Raw genomic sequence first — 26,488 nt, 5'->3', positions numbered from 1 at the left:
GAATGAAAACTGTAACATTTACTTGCATGCAGGAAAACTTACAGGGGTATGGGATAGACTGCAGATAGCCATGCATAGTGGTTGGAAGTGGACAGAATACCCAAAACACTTCCCACTCCTGTTTGCTTTTACGCTCTAAGCACCTTGCAATGGCCAAGTTCAAGGGCTGTTCTGTACTAGTGGTTTGAAATTAATTTGTGATTCTGTATAAGAAATATAGTCAGCCTTTCTCACTCCTCTGTGGGTTTTTTTTTCCCCTTCTCCCTTTCCTTCTTCCTTCTAGGGTATACAAGGAGATTCAGGGGAAGAAGGTAGCCCAGGCATCTTTGGACCACAAGGCCCACAGGTAGCAAAAAGAAAGGCTGAGTTACTTGGCTTATTGCTTTTTGTGAAAACATGCTATTATTTTTACTGTTCTTTTTTTCTCTTGAAAATTGTTTTGCTTATTTCAAATTTTCTGAACAAAAATTCCACTTGGATATATCTCCTATGTGGCCCCACTAAATTCAATAGGCTACACTCCTCTTGGAGTTCATATACATGCAGCTTGAAACCAGCAGAGGTGAGTGAAAAGTTTTCAACCAGCACTAGGAACAATAATTTATCTTGTAAGTTTTCGTTACTTTTCCTTTTTACAGAAAATTGTTAAGCAGACTTTCTCAGAATGTCTTTATTCAAATGTTCATCATCAGTGCACAGAATTAAAAAGTGTTAAAAATTGTCAAATGCTTGTATGCTAATAAGTATTTCCTAGTATGCTTTCAAGTGCTGTTTGCAAAGAATGAGAACAATATTATATTTCTCAGGAAAAATGAGAGCGGTCTGAATTGTGTTGATCCTTGATGGGTTTTTTTCTTGGTTTTTTTTCCCATGGTGCATATTTGAATAAATACTTACAGCTTGATTCTGCAAGGTGCTCCATACAACCTAGTCCTGAATGCATACGTTCAATGGGTCTGTTTGCATAGAGAGGCTTGCAGGCCAGGTGCTTTCATTTAGGCAGCTGTGGGTCTACTTTGCTGTGCAAATTAGCAACATTACACTTTTTTTAAAATGCCCTTTTCTTTTAACAGGGCTCAAGAGGTCCAGGAGGGATCAGCGGACTTCAAGGAACACAAGGCATACCAGGCTGTCATGTTAGTTTTAAATAATACCCCCTTATTCTGCACCATATGTCTGTCTTCATCTCCTTTTAAATTTATTTTGAACTTTGATAAATAAGATCTCTAAGAAGAAATGGAGGATTATTTTTAGTCTAATCCTGAAGTAATCAATGGCCAAATGAGAAAGTTAGTCATTGTAAACTTTGGTAATATTGGGTTGGTTAGTGAAGTGGGTGTTGATTAGTAACTCCAGAGAGAAAAGAAACTACTCTGCAGACCTCTTCTATGGTAGCAATGAGAAATTGTACTAACCCTATTGCTTGAAAAATCTGATTCGTGGCTGGTGAATGTTTTTATCTGGGCTTGGCTACAGGGGAGTGCCCAGAAGATTCAAGGTTGGGATATATTTGAACCATAGATACCATTGAGAAATTCTTGTCTTACTTTTTCACTAGAAATGGAAAGGCTGCCTATAATTGTAATCAGAATCTGGTCCAACCTTTCAAGATTTAGGCCTGTGTTTCAAGGAGACTCAGGCTTTCAGACCTAGTTTTTTTCTGTACGTTCATCTTCTCTGATGCTTTTACAATTTGAGAATACTGGACATTGTGAAGTGTTTAGACAAAAAAAGGAGAAAATAATTTGCATGGTTCGTTGAGAGAACTTACTGTGGTTCCTAAAGACTTTAAGTGTGACCACTAGATGGACCAACTGCAAAGGATAAGCCTAGAACAATTTTAAGCTCTAGTGAACATTAACCAGTAGATTTCTTTTTTTAAAAAACAAAACCAAAAAAAAAAAATTTAATTTGTGTTTCTGATTTCAGGGTAATCCAGGACCCCCTGGGGAATCTGGTTCTATTGGGAATCCAGGACCTAGAGGACAAAAGGTGCCAGATTACAATAATATTTTCATTCCTGCCCACTTGTCTTTCAAGGATTGTACAAGCATAAAATAACCCTGGCAACACCCCTTGGAATAGTATGTGCTGCAGATGGGTAAATTAAGGCATTGAGAAGTTAAATGGCTTCTTCAAGGCCTGCTGGATTTGGCTTCAAGTGCACATGGCCTTGGCTTGATCTGTGCTTTCCAGTTCCTCTTCTTGAAAGACCCCACAAAAAATGTAACTTATTCTATTACGTTGTGTAAAACTCGTAAGTACAGCTTCTACCCTAATGACCTGGTTCTCTTCATTCAAAGCAAAATGTTGACTGGTAGGTAAAACTTAACAACATCTTTAATATTTTAATTGTAATAGGGTGAACCTGGAGCTCCTGGAGAGAAGGGCTTATTGGGACCCCCTGGATCAAGGGGCCTACCTGTGAGTCTTGTTACTTCAGTTGTGGAGCTGTGTGTACAACTGCTGACAGATAGGTGTTAGCCTTCATATCTATGACTAATTATTTGGCTGCAAAGGTGGTGCTTGCATTTATACTGTCCATCAGTTATAGGAGTGAAATACTTGGTTCTTGCATTCAAGCTGCAATCTCACAACTGTGTTAATCTCAGTTAGAGTTCAGTAAAATGAATGTGTAAAATTCTGCCCTCAGACCCCTGAGAAAAGTGAAAAGATGTAAGTGAGAGGCAGTGTAAATGGAAGAAGAGGATCTGGTGCTTGGCCATTATATCTCTTCATAGCTTTTACCACTGCTGCTACAATGTGTTGGGGAGACTGCAAACTACACAGTTGCCCTTCCAGTCGAGGACAAAAAAGGGTCAATGCACTGTAGGTCAGTGCAGCATTGAATTCACAGCTAGTACTGTATTGTCTCGCATATAATGCACATTTTTTTCAAAAAACAGCTGCTGAAAATTGAAGCATTAAATGTGAGAAATATGGTAAAGCTGTTTCTGTCCCTTACTGGGCAAAAGTGAAAGTAAAGTCTGTGATCCACAGGGAGCAGAACAGTGAGCAGGCACGGCTAGCTGCTGCTATCCAGTTACTGTTTATAAGGAAAGATCTTTTTTTCTTCCTTCTGCCTTTCTAAAACAAGGTGTCTCTTATTCTTGGGTATGTTATATGTGAGAAGATAGTATTACGTTAGAAAATAACAAGTCATGTCTTATTTAACCTGTGCAGGGCCTAGATGGCAATGATGGCTATGGCTTTCCAGGGGAAAAAGGAACAAAGGTGAGCTCAAAAACTAAGTTTTTCAGCATAATGCCAGTCAGATAGTGTCGCTTCTGTTACGGTGACAGTTGGATATGTTTTTACTAACAAAGGAAAGTGATAACCCCTTCAGTGTCCATCCACATTAATCCATCTCTCTCCAACTCCATTTCATGTGTACCTCTGAATCAGGCCACTTGAATTTAGATCTGCAGGTGTGGTTTTTGCTTCCGGCTCTGTCACTTGAGTCCCTGGAACTTCACTTTGGTGCAGGTGCACTTGACAGACTCTGTCGTTAGAAGCCAGATAGAAACCTATACTCTAGCCCCAGAGTAAGTGATGGCAGATCTCTGTCATGGTAAGAGGAGAATTCTTGGGAGGGAACTGTGGCTCTGAGGTTTCAGATCCAAGACTCTTCCGCACTTAGAGAGGGGAATACAGGAAGATCTGTTAATCTGGCTGGAGTACTGGAAGAACAGTAGGCATGTGAGCCATTGCTCAGGTGAGCCTGGGTGTAACAGAGTGGGAGCACTGTGGAAACTTACATCCTCACACTCTCTTGATCAGCGAGGGACCCTTCAGCCATAAGTTAGTATTTATTTCCAAATAACAGATGATCATTAATTTAAATAATGAATGGACCAGGTTCTCATCTGATTGAAATCAGTGATTGAATTCATTGATTTGGATGCTCAGTGAAGACCAATGACCTGCATTAGTGTGGGAGCTGACTTCCTACCTGTGAACTTTCACCCTTTGTGCTTACTTTGAAACCGAGGGAAAGGACCTGAGCAAAAATAATTTGTCCCAGTCATTGCCTATAATTTTGTTACAAAAGGTCTGTAACAAATTACAGTCAACACTTGGGGAAAAATGCAGTCACTTCACAGTTTTGTAGTGATAATTTAAAGAAAATGAAAATGCAGTAACATTTCCTTCTATCCTTCTGAATATTTATGACTGTGCAAAGTCCTGTATGAAGAAAACATTTGTGCAAAGGTTTCTGGACACCTTCCACTAAACACCGGATATTAAAATTAATAAAATCTGTGAACAATATGACATTCTAACATTTGTTCAAAAATAATTCCAAGGGTCTTTCTTTGCAACAGAAGTATTATTCTGTAGTTAAGAAATGAGTGTCAGCTGAGAGAGAGCACTTTCCAAGGGATGCTTAGAGTCTAATGAGGGGTGCCTTGCACCTTAAAAGCCACTATCCTAGTCCAAAGGCTAAATCCCATTTCATCTTATGTACCAAAACGACACGCATGCAGTGGTGTAGCTAGATTTTGGCCCGTGCACACAGTTTATGCTCCTATTTTGCTTTATGATGAAACAGAATCGTCCTATATGTGTATCTTCTGGAAATTCTATGGCTGTGAAACAGGAGGATCCTTCCAACTACTAACTCAGTAGCCTAGTGGTTAAAGCACTTGTCTAAGGAGCAAGAAATCTGCTTTTTAGGCAGATGGGGGTTTAACCTGTATCTTCTACTCCTCTGCGAAGTGCTGTGACCACCAAACCACAAGCTAGACATTGACTTCTGTATCTCTTCTCTTGAAGCTGGCCCACTAGACAGTCAAATGAGGCAGGTGTGTCAGACTAGAAGGAAGAGAACAAGTCAGGGGAAGTTGTGGCTCAATAGATAGATGATGTCATGGAAGGAGGGAACCCTTGGTTCTAGCCGGAACCCCTTATTCTATTATGCCACAGACTCTCCAGTACCGTTTATCTATTTCAGCCAATGAACATCAAATGAAAAGTGCAGTAGGCCAGCTTCAAGAGAAGATCTGGAGAGAGGTCTGGCCCAGCCCTTGGTTTGGTGGTTAGAGCACTTTGCCGGGAAGCAGGATGCACAGGTGCAATATGATATACCTTTGATATCATAGGTACCTTTGCAATATGGTATAGCACTTCATCTCCATATGCAGCCACTAAACCCATGCACCATGTGAGGTGGAGGAAGCCATTGCTTGATCCACTCTTTGCCTATCCCCTCCTGCTTTGGACAGTTCCTAGTCTTTCAGTTAGCTTGGACTATTTTCCTTCATGTTTAAGTGGGCTATGCCAGGGTATGGGGATCCTTATTCTCCTTCATTTCCTCACCACTGTTCGAGGGTGAGGCAGAACTTATTCCAAAGAGAAATGAGATTCTCCTACAAAAAAACCAACCTTGGCTACAGTCTTCTACCGGGATTGCTATAATTGCATAGGCTCACAAGCCAAATTTCACTATGTTAAACCCAATATCATAGTAAAACAAACCCTAGCATGCAAATGACATAAATTGTAATATGTTAATATCCATGTTTACATGGATCTACTGGGCAACCCCATTTTGATGGCTGTGTGATCATGATGTCCAGATTCATAGAAGTTAGTTTCCCAAAATGGGGCCATCTCACATAGTGAATGAATTCTGCTAGTGACTTTAATGTCAGAAAGGAACATCTTCAGTTGGAATTGACAGTCATGAAATCTGTTATATTTTACCTCCATCCAAGCAGTACAGACAAGGTTGTAAAATAACGGCCTTCCTTCAAAAAGCATTAATGAAAAAAGAGAATGCTTCTTATCTGACCCTTAAACTCTGAATGCCAAACTGAGAAGTGAGAGGCTGACAACAGTAAGAATCAACTGCTAGAAAGTGAAGTTAAACCTGAGATTGTGGTCCTGTGATTGCTAAAAAATGAATTCCACTGTTTCACAAGGAAAAGTAACATTTCAACAATTAAGGTAAGATAAGTAAAGCTGTTAAACGTAGTTATATTGGTATAGTTTTAAACTGGCAAGCTAAAACAGTGCCATTTGGGAACTGCATAGGTTTAAGCAATAGATGCTTAAATATAAAAAAGGCTGAAATGCTGCAAGCATTTTAACTTGTTTTAATTAAAAGAAAAGAGTTTTGCTGAATAACAGGTGGTTAGCAGATTTTAATTTCTTATTAACCGTTGTCGTCTTTCGTTAATACCAGGGATTTACTGGATTCCCAGGATTGCCTGGTCCACAGGTACAATAAAATATATCATTTTTGCTGCTTGTTATTGTTGCTCTGCATGCTGTTTTGTTTGTGTGGGTTGGTTGGGTTAGGGCTATTCTTTTGTTTATTTCCTTAGCTCTGAGGTTCTGATTTAAATTGTTTTATAGGGAGAAGAAGGTAATCCAGGCAGTCCAGGAAATAAGGGGTCCAAAGGAGTTAGAGGAAGAAGGGTGAGGATTATTTATCTGTACTCTTTATTTAGGAAAATTTTCCTCATTGAAAATTGCTAGTTTGAGCATCTCCTGCTCAAAAGGAGACTGAAAATTGATGCTGTATCTACTTTTATATGTGCCTTACCTTAGGAAGAAGCCTTGTTGTGAAAGGTACAAGAGGTATCAATGCCATTTGTTGTTAGTACTCTGTTGTATCTTGTTACAGTATTCCATCTGTATTCAAAAGGTGGGAAACCACCAGGTCCTCAACTGGATGTCAGTGGAGCTATGCAGATTTTTAATGCCTGAGGTTCTGCCCCCATGTCTTTCCTCCTAAAGACTAAATCAACATGAAAACTTGACCCAAGTTTCCCTTTTTAGGGCAATGCCGGCATTCAAGGGCCAATGGGAAATCCAGGGGAACGAGGCCCACCAGGATCAATGGTAATGTATTTAAACTCATGGAAAAGTCAGTAATATGTTTATGACTTGGGAGTAATGGCACACATGCTAATGCTTCTTAAAATAGAATGTATTTCACTGGCCAGGAGGCATGGGGAGATCTATTGTCTTCAGTAATATACGGGGAAAAACTATTGAAGCAAATGGCATTTCCTGAGTTTAACTGAGGACAACATTCCATTCTCTGTTATATTCCAGAGAGGATAAAAAGCTATTTTAAAAACATCTGATACATTTAAAGCTCAAAACAGGTTGTTTTATTGTAAATGATATAGGCTTTTTAATATGAAAAATAACCTTTTGAAGTTAAATATGAAATTATGACCTGTTAAGGCATAAAATTAACATAAAATCTTTTTGTTTATGCAAATGTGCTGCATTCATGAGCATTCCTCATATTTCAGCGACTTAAAAGATGACTATTTAATAATATCTGTAGTTGGGGGCAAAAGGTAATTGATGTCTTTAAGAGACACTTATCTTGCTTAGGCATTTCTGAAAATCCCAGAAGGCTCCTATCTGCACTGTTGCATATGTTTCTTTATGGTAGTAACTAAAAAGTAACAATGCAAATCAAGATTAAAATAAGTTATTAAAATTAAGTTTTCCTTCTTCCTGATTTTTTAAGTCATGAGTGACATTTAAATAACTAAAATTATTTGAATTGCCAATTTCAATCTGTCATGTTTTCTTTTTATAGGCAGAATTCTCCACAAGGATCCTGCCTTAATGTTTTACAACTATAGCATATTCCAGCTGCTGGTTTGCTATTATTGTTGTGTTTTCTTTGCTAAGAGTTATTTTTAGGCATGGGTTCATTTGCACGTAACCCATTTCTGGTCCTTCTTTCATCAGTACTTAATGGAACAGTGCAGACATCTACCCTTTGAAGTTTATCCTGGACTATAATGAGTTCAACATTCATGGTCTAACATGGAGACAAGAAAATGTAGGAAGCAAGCCTTAAGAGTAACATTGATGGAAATAACTTTGGAGAAAGTTGGTCAAAGTATCAGTCTGCAGCTTTATTAGGAGCTAGTCTATAGAATAATTCCATGCTGGGAAATATTCTGGGTACTTGTGTGAATTCATGAATGGCTGTCAAGAAAACACCACATGCATGCACCGTCGTAGAAATGTCTGAATATTCTAAGAACATCCTCCCGTAGTTACAGATATGCTATACTCTTAGCGTGAAGGTCTAATCTTTTCTATACCTTTATTTCATTTGTTCCAGGGCACTAGAGGACCAATGGGCATTGCAGCCATGGCAGTATGTAGCCTTCTCATTTCTCTTTAGGGCATGATGCATGTAGTTAATGGTGTTTAGTTTTTTTTTTCTTTTTCCAGTTTAGAAATTTTGACAGTATAGAGTTTGCTATTAATTCCTAAAGAAAGGTTTCCTTTAATTGTTTAAAGAAGAGTGGTTCTCTGTGTAAAGTAAATAACCAAGGGATAGACACATACATCATGAATGCGGATTGATGCACAGCAAGTTTTCCTTATTTAACTGGAATGTGTTTACAGAGGCACCCTGGAGACTTAGGACTAGATCTTATATAGGACTGCACTAGAGGGTAAAAGAAGCCTTTGCTGACCCCAGCCTTTTCCAAAGAAATTAGTGAGGTAGGATCTCTCAGATCCAAGTGGGATGTGGTCTACCAGGTAAAGACAGGTCCAACCCCTGCCATTAAAAAGTCGTGACAGTAATGAACAGTAGTAGGGTAGGGTGAGCTTGGTGCCAGTTCTTAACATTTTTCCCCCTGCTATTTAGCACTTGGTAGGCCACTCTCCACATCTGACTTTTGGTGCACAACAGCATCTTTAGTTATGCCTTTGGTCATGAATACGTGCTATTTACAGAAGGCACCTGTTGCTCCTTTTCAAAAGTAAAGCAATGTGCTCATCACCAGAGGTTGCTCTTCCATGCCATAGAAGCCTTCTTTGGCTGACAGAATTCCTGTAGAATCCTTCACTCATCATGCAGCATTGGATAGGCTAAATTTTCTCCTTTTAGATTTTAACATTTGGATCATTAAGCAAGATGAACATTTCAGAAAGTATTCATGTAAAACATCTGAGAGAGGTTAAGTGGCTAATTAAACAAGTATAGGGAACTTCAGCTTCTGTTATTGGTTAAGATCCTAATATTGGGCACAGCAGTCTAAAGCCTGAGTAACTACAGCATTTTTCTCTGGATTTGTACTGCTGTAAATAATAATGGGAGGACTTGAGACCTGAACTACCTAGCTTTCATTGAAGTCAAAGGAAAGATTTCCATTGCTTTTCCCGTGGGACCTGAATAAGGCTCTTGCCCCTAATTCTTTTTTGCTTTCCTTCTACAGCCTTGTGAACTTGTCAATTTTACACGAGAAAATTGCCGTAAGTAATTATAGAACCAAAGAAAAATTGGGTTGAAAGGGACCTCCGGAGGTCATTTAGTCTAACCCCATGCTCAGAGCAGGTAATGGGTACCTTATTTCTTTTCCCTGATGGGTTGTCTCACTTACAGCTGCTTTTTAAACATACAGGACAACAATTGCTCAGGAGATGGGTCTGTAACTTCTAATAATCATTGTAGCCAGATGACATAAATTTGGTGCAAACTGGTAGTGACTGAAAGTTGTCACCTCTGGCTGTTTGGCAACTTACGTGAAGCTAAGTTTAAGCTCTTGGTTCACTTCATTGGTATCCAAGGCAGGAAAATATTCGGGCTGTGTGAAATTTCGCCAGCCATTTCGTTTCGACACTGTTTCAACCAATTTTGAGGTTGAAACAGCAAAATCAAAACAAAACAAAGCAAAGGTCCTTGAAGCAGCCTCTAAACAAAGCGAGGCTGGTCGAAATATTTCAAAAGTCAAAACATTTTGACCATAGGCTGGGGAAGAAAAGTCAGTCCAGCTGGGCTGACTTCCCATCCCCAGTGCAAGATCCAGTAGGGAGTGGTAAAGCAGCCCAGTTGGGCTGCTTCCCTATCCCCTGTGCTAGATCGCGTCCTCTGTGGGAGGCAGCCCAGTTGGGCTGCTTCTCCACCCCCACGCTAGGGGCAGCAGGCAGCCCAGCTGGGCTGCCTCCTGCCCCTGGCGTGATCCAGCACTGGGGATGGGAAGTCAGCCCAGCTAGTCTGACTTCCCATCCCCAGCAAAAGTTGAGACAACGTCGAAACAGCCTTTCTGTTTGAATGGAACAGAACAGCTGTTTCAACTGTAAATGAAATTCAAGGCAAAACAACACTGTTTCATCCAACTGTCAAAGCTCAAGGCGAAACATAATGGTGCCATTTCGCACAGCCCTAGAAAATATGTTCACAGCGCCAATAGGCTCCTTTGTTGGTATTAATAGATGCCAAGTATGGAATGGGCTGTAGATGCCAAACTATTTTTTCCTCCTTAGAAATAGGCCTTTCAGGTTATGGGCAGGGTATGCTAATAGGTGGAGAGATTTCAGGGAATTTTATATGCTGCCCCATGGCTAAATAGAACATTTTCAATTTCCTGTTCAACTGCCCTCAAAAGTATCAAAGGCATGTTAACAATATAAATAGTTAAGATACGGGATTGGTATGGACTTCAGGCCATCTGTTTCACATTTGACAACGTTTTCATACAAATTCTTCAAGGGGTAAGTAAAACTCTAGAAATTTGTCATTTTAAAATGGGGAAAAATATATAAAATTTGCACGTCTCCCAACTTATAAGCCCCAAATATTTGTTTTTTAAGGAAAAACAAGCTTACCAATCCTCCTTTCTTAAAAAGACAGTAGATTATCACCCTGCTAACTACAGGATCCTTGTGGGGCTGAAATTTTGAACACAAGGTTTGTAGGCTTGAAAACATGATTTCAGGTTTCCCCAATGTACTTCTCATTAAAGTTTCCCATCTTCATGTACGTCTAGTGTTTGTTTGGGATAAATTTTGGTCCCCAGCTTGCTGCCCAAGTAGCTCAAGCTTTGTACTGGGAGAGAGGGAGGAAGCAAGAAGGAGAGGAAGAAGTCTGCCCATTGTGTAAGGGAGGGGAGAAAGTATTTTCCTATAACTAGCCTCTGAACCATTTGACCATTTTGGTGGGCGGGGAGGGTGAGACTTCATCCTAGCCTAGCTTGCTACTCCTTTGCTCATCTTTCTGTTGTATAAGAAAGCACAAATAGCCTTCATGTGCCTGGGTTCTTCCATCCAGTGTGGCTTTATTAAATTCCACCCAATAAAACTGTATCATTTGGGCTGCAGCAGAATTTTTGCTCTGGGAAGGGGAAGGCATGATTATAACAATATCCTCTTTAGAAGTTTCACTGAATTTTGGGTCAGGCTCTTTATCTCAAGTGTGGAACATGTTACTGTAAGTTTAAATGCAACATAATCAAGGCAACTGTAAAAGAAAATACTTTTCTCTCTCTCTCTCTTCATTCTAGCTTGCTCATCAGGTAAATAACTCTATGTACTACTACTTTATTAGACTGTACAAATTACAATGATAATGGTTGTGTGGGAAACTTCTCACATACTGCCTTTGTTTCTAGATAAAAACAAATGTCCAGTGTATCCAACTGAAGTGGTGTTTGCCTTTGATATGTCTGAAGATGTGACCCAAGTAGCATTTGCAAAGGTGAAGGATGTTGTGATGTCATTGCTAAAGAAGATTAGGATCAGTGAAAGTAACTGCCCAACTGGTGCTCGTGTTTCCGTCGTTTCATACAATACCAACACGCAGTATCTCATCAGATTCTCCGAATTCCGGAACCATAAGTTATTGCTAGAAGCAGTACAGAGCATTCCGTTGGAGAGGTCCTCAGGCAGACGCAACATTGGCACGGCCATGAGGTTTGTTGCAAGGAATGTGTTCAAGCGGATTCGTCAGGGAGTTCTCACAAGGAGAGTCGCCATATTTTTTGCCAATGGCCCCTCACAGGATGCTGCTTCCATCAACACGGCCGTACTGGAGTTCAGTGCCCTGGATATTGTTCCTGTGGTTATTGCCTTCAATGAGGTGCCCAATGTCAGACGTGCCTTTTCAGTAAGTGGATTGCCAGTGCAAATTGGAAATATCAGTAAGAAGTGATTATTCATTTCTGATTAATAGGTGCTAATGCCTGAGTAAGCTGAAGCTTTCAAACTAGTGACTTTTAAAAGGATAGTTTAGATCATAACTCTGTTTAGGGAGTGGATATTTTAATCCCTGTTTTCTTAAATGAATCCTGTTTTATGATTTGATTACAATGAATGCCAATGAATTGACTAATTTTCTGTCAGTTAATTACTTGCCACTTACATCTTTGGCACAAATTGTGATATTAATCTAGATCACACCATGTTAATTTCACTTGCTATTCTGCGGAATGTTCTGTTTTCAAGCTGTTGGCAGGCAAGGTTTTTTGTATAGAGGTGTGATTATCTTTTATTAGACCAACTGAGTAGTTGGAAAAAAGTTCTTTTGCAAGTTTTTGGGCACAAGCACCCTTCTTCAGGCATTGGGAGACTGCTGTTGTTATGAGATCTCTAAGATTAGGCAAGAAGCTAAAAGTGTGAGAGGAGGTCAGTGAAAATGTAAATAGGTGGAAGTTTGGTAGAGAAGGGAGGGGAGGGGATAGAAAGAGGGAGAAGTAATGACTGAAGGAATGCAAAAGGTAAGTGTAGGAGACTCTGTGCTATAGTATTGAGTTCTCCAAGGTAGAAAAGAGGCAGTCTGTGAAAAATAAATAGGTGAAAATTAGGAGACAATGGGTAGAGAAGAATGGGAGGGGAGGAAGTTGGAATAAAAATGTGTAAATGGTAAATTCAAGTCAGGTACCTGGTGAATCAGTGTCAGGCAGGTTGTAATGTGTCCTAAATCCAATGTCTATATTAAGCCCATGATTTTTTTTGTGTCCAGTAGATTTATGAAGTGAAGTTCATAGGCTCATCTACAGAAGGTGTTATGTAAGTTTCCTTTAAGGATTAGAACTGAGAGATCAGAGGGGGAGTGATTGGCTTGTGAGAAATGGGCACCCATAGGTAATTAGATATTTTTGTCCTTGATAGATTTTTGGCGTGTGTTCAACTGGTACACAGCTGTTGTTTGGTTTCTCCTACATATTTTCCATCAGGACGTTTAGTGCACTGTACAAGATATATTACATTTCTGGAGGTGCCAGGTGTAGGATCCCAGAATCATTGTGGGGTATAGTTATTGTGGGACTGGTGGAGAGTTGTTGGCAGGCATTTCTTGCCCTGGTATGGTCTGGATCCATCTGGTGTAGTTTCGGCCATAGGGAGTTTGCTTATGGTGATGAGGTTACTGAGGTTTAGTGCTTGTTTAAAGGCTAGGATGGGTGGTTCTGGAGAGAGCTCTTTAAGAATTGAGTCTTCTAGTCTTTTAGTATGGGTTGCAATTGTTTGAGGATTTTCTGTGTAGGTTCCAGGGAGGGATAGTATGTCATAACTAAAGGTGTGCGATTTTATGGGGATTTAATTTTTGCACTACAGCAAATCTTTGTTTCATATCTGGGTGGCTCTTTCAAAAGTATGATCTATTTCTCAGAAGGAATGTCTTTGTTGGGTGAAAGCCTTTTTTAAATTTGAGGTGGCAATCATGGGTACTCTTGGTGCAAATTTGGTGGTATCAGAGGGCTTGGCTATCAATTACAGCTGTTTTGGTGTGTTTTGGGTAATTGCTGGTGTAGATATGTATGTTGATCCATGTGTTCCTTGTATATTGTGGTTTGTATTTTACCATTTTGGATATTGATCATGGTGTCCAAAAAGGAAATGTTGGTATTTGAGTATTCAAGAGAGAGTCTGATGAAGGGGTGATGATTGTTGAATTTTTGATGGAAATCAATCAGAGACTGTGGGGTTTTGGTCCGCATGATGAAAATGTCATCTATATATCTTAGGTATAGCTTAATCTCTTGGCTGCTTTGCAAAACAAAGGGGAGCAGAAAGCAGCTGATTATTTTGGGGTATATGCAGATGTTATATTTAGATTGACCTGACTAGGGTTAGGTTGATCTAAATCAGAAGTGTGCAATTATTTTGGGTGGAGGGCAACTTAAAAAGTTTGGCGAGCTGTTGGGGGCTGCATAGGTAGCCCCATCCTTTGACAGTTGCCTCACCCCCTGGTTGCCATATTGCGACCAGAAGTCCTGCCCCTGAATCCCTGAACTTTGCTGCTGGAAGTCCCTCCCCTTGCTGTCCCCCCATATTCCTTTGCCATCTTAGAACCAGAGGAAAACCAAATCATACACTAGAAGTCAAATACCTACTATAATATATTTTAATTTTATTACAAAAATATTTGTCATGACTTGTGATTGTGTACTGTATATAGATAATCCCTTGCTTCCCCTTAGAATCCAGCAAGGGGCTTCTCTGCTGCATGTGTGGAGCTGCAGGCATGTGTGGTGCAGAGCCCCTGTGATAGAGGTGGTCATCACCCCCACCACTCTTCCCTACCTGCTGCCCCAAGCAAGCAGGCTCTAGCTGCAGCAGGAGTCCTGCCCAGAAGCTGCTGGCTAGGCAGAGCCCTTCCACCCAAGAGGGTGGGAGCAAGGACCAATACACTATATTGGGGGCTTGTACATTTGGGCAACTTGCTTCCACCTTCATGGGCGGAAGGAATGGGCAATTTTGGGGGGTGCCATGGGCCAGATGAAAGTGCCTGGTGGGCCAGTTCTGGCTTGCAGGCTGTATTTTGCCCACTGCTGATCTAAATGCTGATCTGTGCGGATGTTGGAGGGAGGGGGGTTAGGCCAATCAGGGAATAGGTTAGCCCAATCAATTGAATGTCTGCATACATTTGGAAGGTGGCTCCATGGCTGGGACAGCCCAACCATTTGCCTGAGCCTTCATGCTGTGCTCTTCCTACCTCCATCCCCACCCTGAAAAGGCTATTCCCTTCCACTTCTGAATGGACCTCCTCCTACCCCATGGGCCTATCAACACCCCATGCAGACCTGTTGGCCCCCCAGTCCTGGCAACCCTCCAGACTTGCTAACTATCCCAATCCTGCCAACCCCTCCCTATAACCCTGAGTTACTTGCATCAGGTTGCCAGCGTGTGTCCCAGCACAGATGAACATCTGCACATGCCACTTCTGATCTATAATCTTGTGTCTTAAATCAAGCTGCATAATCATAGACTGGGTATGGAAAAATTTATACTCATCCTTGTCACTAAAGTAAGTGGATTGTTACTCTGATTTCATCTAACAAGCACATATGACAATTAAGGTTCATTTTTACAGAAGGCAATTTTCAGCAAACAGGCAGGTTTTAAAAAGAAGTGGACTAAAATTTCTGTTAAAACTGGTGAAACCGTACTGCCAGAGAGAAGAATTGTACCCCTCATTTTTCACTAGGATTTTTTTTCAATAATAATGATATAAGATGCAAACAGGCTATAATGCAGTTTATGTTCAGATTCCTATTGTAGACTCTCAAATCACTCTGGCTTTTTGTTATAAAGAGCTGAAAAGTAAAAGATTACCAAAATACTTGCCACCCAAATTCCCAGCACTTGTAACAGCCCCTGGGTCACATGCTGCGGCTTATGGGTTAAGTTTGAGACCCCTGTTCTAGCACAAGTAGCTTGAGTATCTTGTGTATCTTAAGCCTGTGAATACAGTTAATAATAAAACGGCAGCATATCATATCATAAACATGTTTGACATGTTCACATTACATTTTAAGAGACTGTCCCTGTTTGTTTCCTTTGATCAACTGTAGTCCTTTCGCATTTTGTGCCAAAACAAAATGAAATCCATAGTACTAATAGGCATGTGTCTAGCTTCCACATGACTGCTCATGTTAGCAAAAAATAAAGCACATGTTTACAATTTATGTGGTTTATACTTTCTATTACAGATGCTTTGCAAAGTCAAAGAACATAAGGGGATGTAATCCAAACACAATTTGCCTCATGTAGCATCTAATATTTACTTTAACATATTGCACTGTTTAAGCCTTATTCTTTATTCCAGTGTTTGCCAGTCCAACAAATGGCAAAAACGCTACAAAAACTAAATTCAATTCAAACAACATGGATTATTAGGGAAAAGCAAAACTTGGGGCAGAGGCAGCTTAACACCAGCAGAAACATGATAAAGGACAGAACCACCAGCAGCATTACACTTTCACAGAATAGTCACTGCATCTGATATCACAATAATTGTCCTCAAAGGAAACCAACACAATATGGAACATACGGGGCTAAGAGCAGAAATTCATAACTTTACTCAACACCAACACCATGTACTTAACACAGACTCATTATAACTTATCCATTCCTTCTGCTTTGTTCTAGAAGTATTAACAGTTCTTTTCCCTTTTGAGTGACCTTACTCATTTACATAACTGGGTTTAACTGTAACAGGTGTTGAGAGAGTTACCCTGCCTTCTGCATAACAACTGTTCCATACTTGGTCGTTAACTACTTCTGATCAGGCAGAAGGCAGACCAGAATAGTGCCTTACCGACTATCTACTTCTGATTAACTATTCTCTGCTCCACAGATTTACTGCTTGCCTCTCACTTTAATTGACTGCTTTCACTAACATCATACTGTTTAAAAAACAAACAAACCCTTTGTTGCTATGAAGGCCCAAATGGAAGGTTATGTCCCATCTTCAGGTAAGCCTATGTAGCATGAAAATAACAAGGGCCCCTGCTACGACTTCATCCTGACTTACAAGTACAACTTGGCCCCTTTCTCAGATGTTTCTTTACAAGGTGAGACATACCCTAGAAAGTAGTATTTGGAGGCAAAGCAGAACTCTGGATTCCCAAATAGATGCTGCTTTGAACCTCTCTCTAAAAGTAGTAGCTGCCTGCATTAAGTAAAGCAGTGTCTTTATGCATCAGGTTTTCCTATTTAATTGCAATCTGATGGCATTATTTGTGTTTCAATGGCATCTGTCAGTCTAATATGACATATACAAACAGAATAAGAAGTTAGTCCTTACCTTAAACAGTTTGCAATTTAAATAGACAGGAAAGACTAAAGAAATGAGAGAGGAAGTTGTAGCATCTCTGGCTGGCAGGCAGGGAATGTCTCAGCACAGCTAATTAGTACTTGCCTCTGCCTTGGCTAATGGGCTGTTCCTCTTCTGGCTCCTGAGCTGCACAATACTGTATTCTGCTGATTTTGGCATACCCTTAGCGACTTGTCCAAAGTGACATTGAATGGCTCTGGTAGAACCAGGATAAGATACCTAATCTCTTCAGTCTCAGTGCAACAACTTCCCTACAAAACTTTCCTCTCACTGTAGGATCACTTTACCCTTTAAGAGAAATTGATTGTTGTAGGTGGTAGGATTTTTTTACTCTCTTTTCCATTCCCCATGCTCCGTCTTCTCTGTACATTAAGTGTTCTAATTAAGACCTGTGAAACTCACAGATTATCAAAATGGCACCCAAAAATTTTTGCAATTTACCTGTACACTAATATGATATAAGCAAAACCCATGAGTTATGGATAGACTGCAGCAGATAAATCATATTAACAACTAGGAAAACAGGGTTTTTTGTGCATTTCTAGTTTAGACTATTGCATGTTTTCTTTTAAATACAGATTGATGACACTGGAAGATTTCAGCTGTTTGTTTGGGAAAATCAACAAAACGAACACTTGGAGAGAATTGAGTATTGCACGCTTTGCTATGGTAAGGCTATTTACAAAAAATCATTGTTTGCTGTCTTAGCGTACTTAATTTTACAGCAACAAACCTTCTAACTCTTAGCGTAACAATTTTCTAGCCAAGATGAATGGTAAGAATTAGTTTCTCAAAAATAAGACTGCTATTTAATTGTCTCCTGCCTGGTTGATGCAAGATGAATAAAGTGTCCCATTGCACATATAACAGAAGTTACTCTAAATAGTATTCTGGTTCTGGGAAATAAGGTTCATTTACTGAAACTTCCACGTATCAGTGGTAGGAGAGGTTTTTCACAGAAATGCATTTAGGAATGCTGGGCAATAATTGGAGAGAAAAAATGGAGCTTGTTCCAATAGTCTTTCTTTCCAAGAAAACTGAACAAAACAAAGAACACACAAGAGCTCTTCAGCTGCAGGGTAATGTTTTCAGGACCCGCCCCCCCCCCTTTTTTTTTTTCAGCCAACTCTATAATTTTCATGGAATATCAGGACATCATTTAGAGAGTCTGTTCATGTTACTTAGCAGATTAATAAGATTTCTAATTGTCAAACTTATTTATAAGATAAACTTTAAATAAAAACCAAAATGGCTCAATTAAGGTTTGATTGGCTCTTTTTACACTGCAGAATAGTTTATCTGCTTATGTTTTCTCCCTAGATAAATGTAAACCAGATATAAACTGTGAGGTTCCTTCCCCCCCTCCTGTCATGGTGAACATGGACATCGCTTATATCATGGACAGTTCTTGCAACATTGCCAGTGAAGAATTTGAGACAGCGAAAGACTTTGTGAGCACTATGATAGATCACTTCATTATCGCCCCACAGCCTTCTCTAGCAGGAGCTAGAGTAGCTCTGGTACAGCAGGCTCCAAGAGACTTTACACCCAGCAGTGGTAGACAGCCAGTGAACCAAGAGTTTGATCTAGTCACGTACAGCAGTAAAAACTTGATGAAGAAGTATATCCAAGAATCTGTTCACCAACTGGAAGGGCCATCTGCCATTGGTCATGCCTTACAGTGGACAGTTGAAAACATATTTTTCAAAGCTCCCAGCCCAAGACAATACAGGGTCATATTTACCATAGTTGGAAGTAAGACGAGTGCCTGGGACAGACAGAAACTGAAAAAGGCTGCACTGGAAGCCAAATGCCAAGGATTCATCATGTTCACCCTAGCACTTGGAAACAAAGTTGGTGACAGTGAGCTAATTGATCTCTCAAGTTCCCCAACAGACCAGCACTTATTGCAGATGGGCAGGGTTTTGAATCTTGAAATGGCATATGCTGAGAAATTTACTTGGGCCTTCCTAAATCTACTGAAACGTAAGTAGCACACGATCCCGTTTACTTCCGATATACATACACAAAGATGAACCTAGAGTTCTCTGTTATTGTATAACAGCTATCACTTGTAAATTTTATAGGTGATTTTTAAAGCTATTTTATTGCCTTGCTCTGTCCTGCTTCTTGGTGTTGATCTAGCTGTATTATGCTTCTTTACTGGAAGACGCTTGCTTTTAGTCAACAATAATTTCATGCTTTCCTTTAAATTTATCAGTATTTGAGACTTCAGAAATCTCAGGCTTAGCTCCCTGCCCTTTTCCTCACAGGTGAAATGAACAGTTACCCTACTCCAGAACTACAAGAAGAGTGTGAAAGGCTAGATCGAGGAGATGCACAAGAACAAGTAGCTAATTTTGAAAGGTATAACCATTTCTACTCAACTAAGAGATGCATAGCATCTGACAAAGTAGGTTGTTGCCTACAAAAACTCACGATGCCTCTCTCACCCAATTAGCCCCTGAGGTTCCCTACATTCTTTTTCAGTAGTGTATGAAATGCCACTGTATTTATACATCTGTTCTTCTAATAAAGGACTTGCTTTCTTTGGGTGCCTATACATGTGCAGCGAGGCTGGACCAACATGCTGTAATTACAGCATGTCTCAAGTCTGTTGAAGCATGGTAATTACTGCACTCCAGCAGACTCCAGCATCATATGCATCAGTGTCCCTGTGCTGAAAAATGGCAGCAGGGATTACAGTGACCCTGCTGTCATTTTTCAACATGGGGACACTGATGCATGTAACGCTCTGGGCACTTTAGAGGAGCTCTCTAAATGCCTGTGAAATCCCTGGTTAAATTCTCATTACTGTTGACAGAAACACACTTCTAACCTGAAGATCTTCACTAAATAATTTGATGAACGAATGTTGTGCATGTTTTTCATGTGCTCCCTAGTGCTAACATGTAGTGTGTGGCTTTTTCCCCTCCTCTCTGAAGCATACCTTTCCCTCAATTTGATGAACTGGACTATGGCAGGAGTTTGGAAGAAAGAGAGCCAATGGAAACCACATTATTGGGAGAAATTACAGAGACCACTCAGGAACCTGAAAATGTTACACAAAAAGAATATGATTATGAGGGTGGTGAGTATTTCACAGAGGGCCATAATGAAGAAGGCAAGAGGAAGGAATATGAAGGAGACCAAGAAAACAATGAAGAAAACTTAGAAGAGACAGAAGGAACAGGAACTGCTCTCACTAACCACGGTATGTATGGAGTTTAGGGCTTGATCCAAAACCCTGGAACTAAGTGGAAAGCCTCTTGTTAACTTGTTTTGTGGAAAGCCTCTTGTTAATAAGTTTTAGATGAGACTCATGGTACTTACTCAGTGCTAAGTAATTTTGGTCATTTGTAGACATGTTTTCTAAATGTTATGCATTCCTAGTTTTTCATGGTAAGAGTTGTATATGTGCAACTAAAGCCAGAACTGGGGTTGTTTAGTGCAGTAATGTTTTGGTAGGTATGTAAATCTGTAATAAAACAGAAACAAGTAGATGGCTCTTGGTTGCTAGAATTAAACTCAATTTTCAAAGCGTTCTAAACTATTAACGTTGTCAGCAAGTTGCAGCATTTTAACTCATTACTTGGGTTTCTCTTGTGAAAGACTGATCTCTCCTGGGACAAGAGTGCTTAGCATGGGGGTGGGGAGAGCAAATACACACATATTTCTACTGGAGTCTATCTTTGTACAGAACTAGGCATCCAACAGGTAGTTTCCAGCCAGGCAGCTGTTCTTCAGACCTTATGAATGCTCACCTTCCCCTGCCTCCCAGCTGTGTGCTATTTGCTGCAGATTGTGATGCAATAAACTTAGAAGCTGAAGAATTGGTTGCTAGATGCATTTTTATCCTAAAAAAGTCCTTGAGAGAGATCACAAACCCTAGCCCCTGATGCCTTTTGGCTACTCCTTGGTTGGAGAAGGGCTAAGGGACACTACCCTGACAGAAATGTGCCCTCACTGAAGCATTAGGCAGTCAGCAGCAGTTTTAATCTGTTGCTCTCTGGCAAAAGCTACAACCATCAAGGCACTGAACATCTGGTAGGTCTTGTGCAGCCTATACTCCTCCATTCTTTCGCATATACCTTGAAGGTTTTGGTGTGATGGTTGCAAGACCATCACAAGCAGATGGTCATAAGTGGATTTGTAAGGCACCTGACCTAGACCTCTTACATGTACACCATGATCCAGAGGATCAATGCTTGCCTAAATCTTGTGTTCACTATTCCTTTTTTCCTTAGTCTACAAGTGGGTATAGTTTTTGTCAGCAAAGGGAAAACACAAAATGAAGCAGCATGTATGGGTTTCTGATTTGACTGGCTGCTCCATTGCAAATAAAATACTGTCTACAAGCTGCAGCCTAGGACTGTTAGGTTATTTTCATTAAGTGTTTGAACAATGATAGCAGCTTCTCAGACCAATGATGTAATCTAGTATTTCTAAAACTTGATTTGTTCCTCTAGTATCTTTTAAAAAAAAAAAAAAAAATTCCACCAATTTTGTTCACAACAATTCCACATAACACTGCCTGGCATCTTCTGCTATCAGTGGGTGTAGAGTGCACTGATTTGTGAGTGAGGAAGGATACATGTAGAATATAAAATTAAGCAATCCTTCTGTGTTATGTTATATTTTCCTGTTTTTCCTTTTCGTGACACTGGCCATGTCCAGACAAGTAGGGACATGTGCTCGCAGTGGCACAAATAGTAGCAGCACAAATTTGAGCTGCTACTTTGTGTTGCATCGCATGTCCCTGCACATGCTCTTTGTTGCAGAACACATTTTCCAGCTGTGGGTAAACTGCCCATGCCCAGCTCTTCTCGGCTCCTGGTTGGGTTCCATGTGCTGCAAGGGAAGCTGGTTGGGGCACAGGGTGCCTCATTCTACAGATAGCCAGCAGGCAGCCCCTGTGTTGAGGCACCCTGTGTCTCAGCCTGTTGGGGAGTAGCATGTAGAGACACACTGTCTCCATGTGCTGTGGAGCCCCTGAGTTTAGGCACACTGTGCCCCAGCCAGCTGCTTCCTCATCTCCCCAGCCAGCCAGTCCATGGTTGACTGGGGCACCGTATGCCTCAGTGCGGGGGCTCTGCAGCATGCAGAGACAGGGGAGCAGGAAGCCCTGGGCTGGCTGCTCTTCTGTCTCCACATGCCTCAGTGTGGCACTGGGCTTCCTCCTCTGTGTCCTGGGGTGCTTTCTTCCCCATATCTGTGTTTGTCCTGGTGCACACTATTTTTGTGTGCTTTGTGCTGCTTTTTTCTGGGGGGGTTTTGCCCCTGTGCGGCAAATTAGCAGCATTGCACAGTTTAACATGCAATGTGTGCAGTTTGTGGCACCACAAACCGTACTTGCTTGCCTGCGTGGACAAGGCCACCGAGTTTCATTTTGTGTCATGTTCTGATATTATACTCATATAAAAGCTTGAGGTCAGTCTACTGATGTACACCAATAAAATTCATTTGATTGAAGTGAGGTCAGAATTTGGTTGTGAGCTAGAGGGTTCATTTTTGTTCTGACCAACCTATAAACCTGTTCATCTTTTCATCCTATTACTTGTTGATTAGAGGTTTTTGTGAATCTCATACCTGTTTTCTTTTGGTAAGCATACCCCTTAGTATAGTTTATTTGCAAAACACCACGCATTCACTAAGACATGTCATAGACTGCATGAATAGGAACAGTTTTTAAACATTTAAGGTAAAGTCCATCCTAACATGATCTGCCTGCCTACTGTAGGTTTTATAGTACATTAGGACCCTAAAACTCCTATATCCTTAATTCCTGCCATGTTGTTTACACCACAGTGGGTAGGTGGGAGTGGACTCATGCCACCTTCTTTAATAAAGCCCAAGGAAGCTCACTACTATTAGAATCTGCCCATTTAAACGGAACATAATTGTTCCCTGATGTACCAGCATTCATGAATTTCTGTCATGACTTTTAATTCCAGCCCTTATTTGCCTTTTCTAGATGCTTGTGTGGTGGCTCAGAAAACTGGAGAATGTCAGGATTATGTTCTGAAGTGGTACTATGACAAAGAGCAGAAAACATGTGGACAGTTCTGGTATGGTGGCTGTGGAGGCAACAAAAACAGATTTGAAACCCAAGAGGACTGTGAAGCACTGTGCGTAAAATCTTCCTAGAGTGGGAAGGGTCAAACTTCTCCACTTCTTTACCTGTGCTATAAAAGAGGTACAGTAAAAATATTAAAACTTTGATATTGTTTGAAAACACCAAAATGTGCACTTTTTGATGCACTAAAGAAAACAATACCTCAGGCACTTGTATAAAATGACATTGGATGCAAGATGCTAGTGTTATGGCATTTTGGTTCATTTTTGTATGCATTTATCCTACTTACAGAAGGGACCAAAATCATTTTAGCTTTAAAGATATAAAGGTGCTGTAGGTCACTTTGTTCCTGTCTGTATCTCTGACCAAGTTTTCTGCTGTATCTTTACTCACTCAAAACAAACAAAAAAGCAAAACGTGAATAAAGTAATTCTTTCTGAAATATTAAAGTGTGTGCCATCACTTCCTCAAATTGATTTCAGTAGATGTATGGTTTGCTCCTAAACTAGTGTAAATCAGCCTATCTCCATTTTTGTTTCAGAGAAGCGTCAATGTGTACTGCATATCTCTTGCTGTCAATGATGATGGCATTGGGATAGTGGAGCAGTAAACAAGGGACTGAGGGGACAAATTCATGACAAGCAGTTTCTTCCATATAACTCACATTTCTACATGCCTTGTAAATCAGTCCATTGCTCTTGTCATTTCTTTTTCTTTACATACTTTTTAATTTCAGTGTGTATGCCCACAATGCATCACACCTACATTTGGGACCCCTGCAGTGAAATACCCAGGCTGTATCCAGGTGAGCATGGCTGTGCAGTATGTGGCACTGCAGACACATCTGTGACACCACACATTTGAGCATTCTCCATGCGTCTGCATTGCAACACAGGGTGGTTTTTGACTCCAGGAGATCCTGTATGGAAAAAAGGCGGAGCTGCACACATGGCAGCGGCACACACTTCCCAAAACTGGAATCTGGCTGGCTGGAGCCACACTCTGGTTGCTGGCAAGCTCCCAGGTGCAGGAGCACCCTGGCTGCAGCTTCCCCATCCCCCAGGGTCCCAGGTAAGGCTGCTAGGGCCGGCACAATTTTGGGCCCCAGCCTTCCTACCCCACCTGGAATAACCTGCTGTGTGTCAGACCATGTGTAGCAGAGACAAGTAGCAGCAGCGCACAGTGTGCCACTGCTTCTTGTCCCTGGGGAAACAAATGTTGTGCTCATGTGCATGTGGCCAACTGATATGTTCAGTTTTGCCAGGCACCACTTAGCATCACCCAGAGTTATTTCCTAGAACAGCCATACTTCCTCTTGCTGAGTGCTGCCCCACTGTACAGCAGCTTCTTGGGTATTCACACCTCTGTACCATGTGTCAAGTGAAAAGCAACTTGTCCACTGCAGAACTTCAGCATTTTTCACACTATTAACATCAGTTAACCTGAATGAAGATATGTAAAAATCTTTGATGCAGTTACTAGCTTTTGGATGTACCTTTGGTATGCTTTCCAGATCTCATACGCATCAGAGTTATCAGTGTCATTGACCTTCAACTTAGTAAGTCATTTGATCTTTACAGTGTAGACCTTCAACTTGGTAAGTCATTTGATCTTTATACACCAGGAATTCCTGGATGGTTTTTTTGGAGGGGATTATTTTTAGTGATTTTTAGACACGGCTTGCAATGTAGAGAGATTTGGGTAATTTTGAGTTGGAATACCTTCTACTACCACACTGGAGGAGATTGGTGTGCGTTGTCAAGGTAGTTACCCTTGTGTAAGTGGGATCAGAATGAAATCCTCGTTGTAAGATTTAGTCTGCGTTTTGCTATTGAGCATAACTGAATTTAAAGTCTAAACAGATCAAACCTCAGACCAAGAAAGTGCTCATCTGCAGAACTGGAATCGACTTTGTGGAAGCAAACAACAAGCTTGGATGTCTTATAAAAAAAAAAAAAAAAAATCCAAACATATGGAAACCACAGAATTCCTTTTTTTCCTTTGACTCCAAAAATTCCTTTTCCCCCCCCCGCTTTTGGCTTCAAAAATTAAGCACATATGTTAACAACCTATATTCTTCTCCTTTAATTTAGTGCCTGTAATGGGGCTTCTGCCCCATTACTGTGAGGAGGAAGGAATCCAAGGCACATTGGCCAACCCCAGCCTCTTAAATAGATCAGTAAGAGCAGAGGACCACCTAAATAAAATGGCCCCCTACCCCAGGTACAGGCAGTGATTGGGAGGCTTGGGGCAGAAATAGAGGGTCAGATGACCCAAGGAGAGACTCGTAAGCCTAGGGTCTGCTGCAGAAGGGGCAGCTTGGCTGTAAGAGCCACAAAAGGCTGAGCTCCAGGGAGGAACTAGCCTGGGCTGCCTATGGAGGAAGGACTCTGCACCACAGAAGGGCAGAAGATATCCTGTACCCGGAGCAGCCAGAGCTAAGTATCTTGAATTTTTGAGTGGTGCTATTATGGGATTCCTTGTGTTTTGTGAACTTTGTTTTGGTAGCAGACACTTGTATTTTGATTGGTGCTTATACTGGAGGACCAGATGTGGTTGTAAGTTGAGGTTTAGAGGCCACTGTGGGGTAAGCCCCAGTTTAAAGCATTTTTAGGGCCTGAAGTCCCGTAGCGTTATCTGTGGGCAGGAGCCCAAATACATTTTGGAAGGAGGACTGGTAGTGCACCAGAGGCCTGAGTATCTGGCAGAAGAGACTGAGGGGGCAAAAACTCTGTGTCTGCCAGGGTTAGCCTTGAAGCCAAGTAGCCCAGAGTCCACAGATGGCTGGGCTGGTCTAAGCTGGAGCCAGGCACCTAGGGTCCTGGCACAGTGGACTCTGGCCAGCGGTACTCAGCCAGATCAAGTGAGCTGAGGCCAGGAAGAGCCTTAGCTCGGACAAGTCTGTACCCCAGATCCCACATCTACCTCCTCCAGGTAGCTTCCCTATGAAATTATACCACCAAAACATGGCAGATGAGATGACACCTGGGAGGCAGATGGGTTAGGGAGGCAGGAATCGGGTGACAAGTCAGGCCAGGGGACCTTGTGGCTCTAGCGCTGAACTAGTTACATTGCCTGTGAAGTGTACCAAATTGGAAGATGTGCGAATGAAGTACTCTAGTCAAACAGACATATTACAGGCAATGCCAGGGCAAATATCACTACTCACTGCCTCACATCTTTGCTAGAAATCTGTTTCAAAGTTAAAAGGCAAGTTCAATCAGCTTCTGTTGCACAGAATAGGAACTAGTTTAAAACTAGATTGGATACGCTTTCATGAATTGTAATCTGTAGGTGTGTGCATTTCCTGCTGTTCTGCAGTCTGACCCTAATCCCATCTTGCTGGTGAAGGAAAGAGGGCCTCGGAGTAACGGTAGTAATTCTACTATCTTCCTCTCCTGTGTCTGGGTGAGAGAGGAACCAGAAAAATCAAGGATTTTTCATTCTGCAAAGCATGTGTTGAATAATTTGCCAGAGAATATTGTGTGCGGCTCTTCAGGTCTGCAATCCTGTGACCAGTTTTAATGAGTGACAACCAATAATTGCTGATCTTGTCAAATTCCATCTACTGGACACTCCCG

At 41.1% G+C, this 26,488-nt stretch overlaps 1 protein-coding gene across 1 annotated transcript in view; it reads left to right on the top strand.

Annotated features, from left to right (window-relative positions):
• Window positions 1-23,332, top strand: part of LOC149864634 (collagen alpha-6(VI) chain-like) — a 96,292-nt gene extending 72,960 nt beyond the window's left edge. Inside the window, exons 23-39 of the mRNA XM_090049797.1 lie at window positions 284-346; window positions 1,074-1,136; window positions 1,930-1,992; window positions 2,362-2,424; window positions 3,184-3,234; window positions 6,188-6,223; window positions 6,361-6,423; window positions 6,787-6,849; window positions 8,105-8,140; window positions 9,213-9,249; window positions 11,277-11,288; window positions 11,385-11,878; window positions 17,410-17,500; window positions 18,152-18,817; window positions 19,105-19,198; window positions 19,777-20,045; window positions 22,806-23,332. Coding sequence (XP_089905923.1) covers window positions 284-346; window positions 1,074-1,136; window positions 1,930-1,992; window positions 2,362-2,424; window positions 3,184-3,234; window positions 6,188-6,223; window positions 6,361-6,423; window positions 6,787-6,849; window positions 8,105-8,140; window positions 9,213-9,249; window positions 11,277-11,288; window positions 11,385-11,878; window positions 17,410-17,500; window positions 18,152-18,817; window positions 19,105-19,198; window positions 19,777-20,045; window positions 22,806-22,978 — 2,337 coding nt within the window. The 3' untranslated portion in view covers window positions 22,979-23,332. The remainder of the gene's footprint in view (window positions 1-283; window positions 347-1,073; window positions 1,137-1,929; window positions 1,993-2,361; window positions 2,425-3,183; window positions 3,235-6,187; window positions 6,224-6,360; window positions 6,424-6,786; window positions 6,850-8,104; window positions 8,141-9,212; window positions 9,250-11,276; window positions 11,289-11,384; window positions 11,879-17,409; window positions 17,501-18,151; window positions 18,818-19,104; window positions 19,199-19,776; window positions 20,046-22,805) is intronic.
• The last annotated feature ends 3,156 nt before the right edge of the window (window positions 23,333-26,488 follow it).

This window comes from Crocodylus siamensis, chromosome 5 (assembly GCF_052110815.1).
Source record: "Crocodylus siamensis isolate JL-2025a chromosome 5, ASM5211081v1, whole genome shotgun sequence".
NCBI classification, from domain to species: domain Eukaryota; kingdom Metazoa; phylum Chordata; order Crocodylia; family Crocodylidae; genus Crocodylus; species Crocodylus siamensis.
Note: the sequence above shows the minus strand (reverse complement) of the source record. Positions and strands in the feature narration are given on the sequence as shown.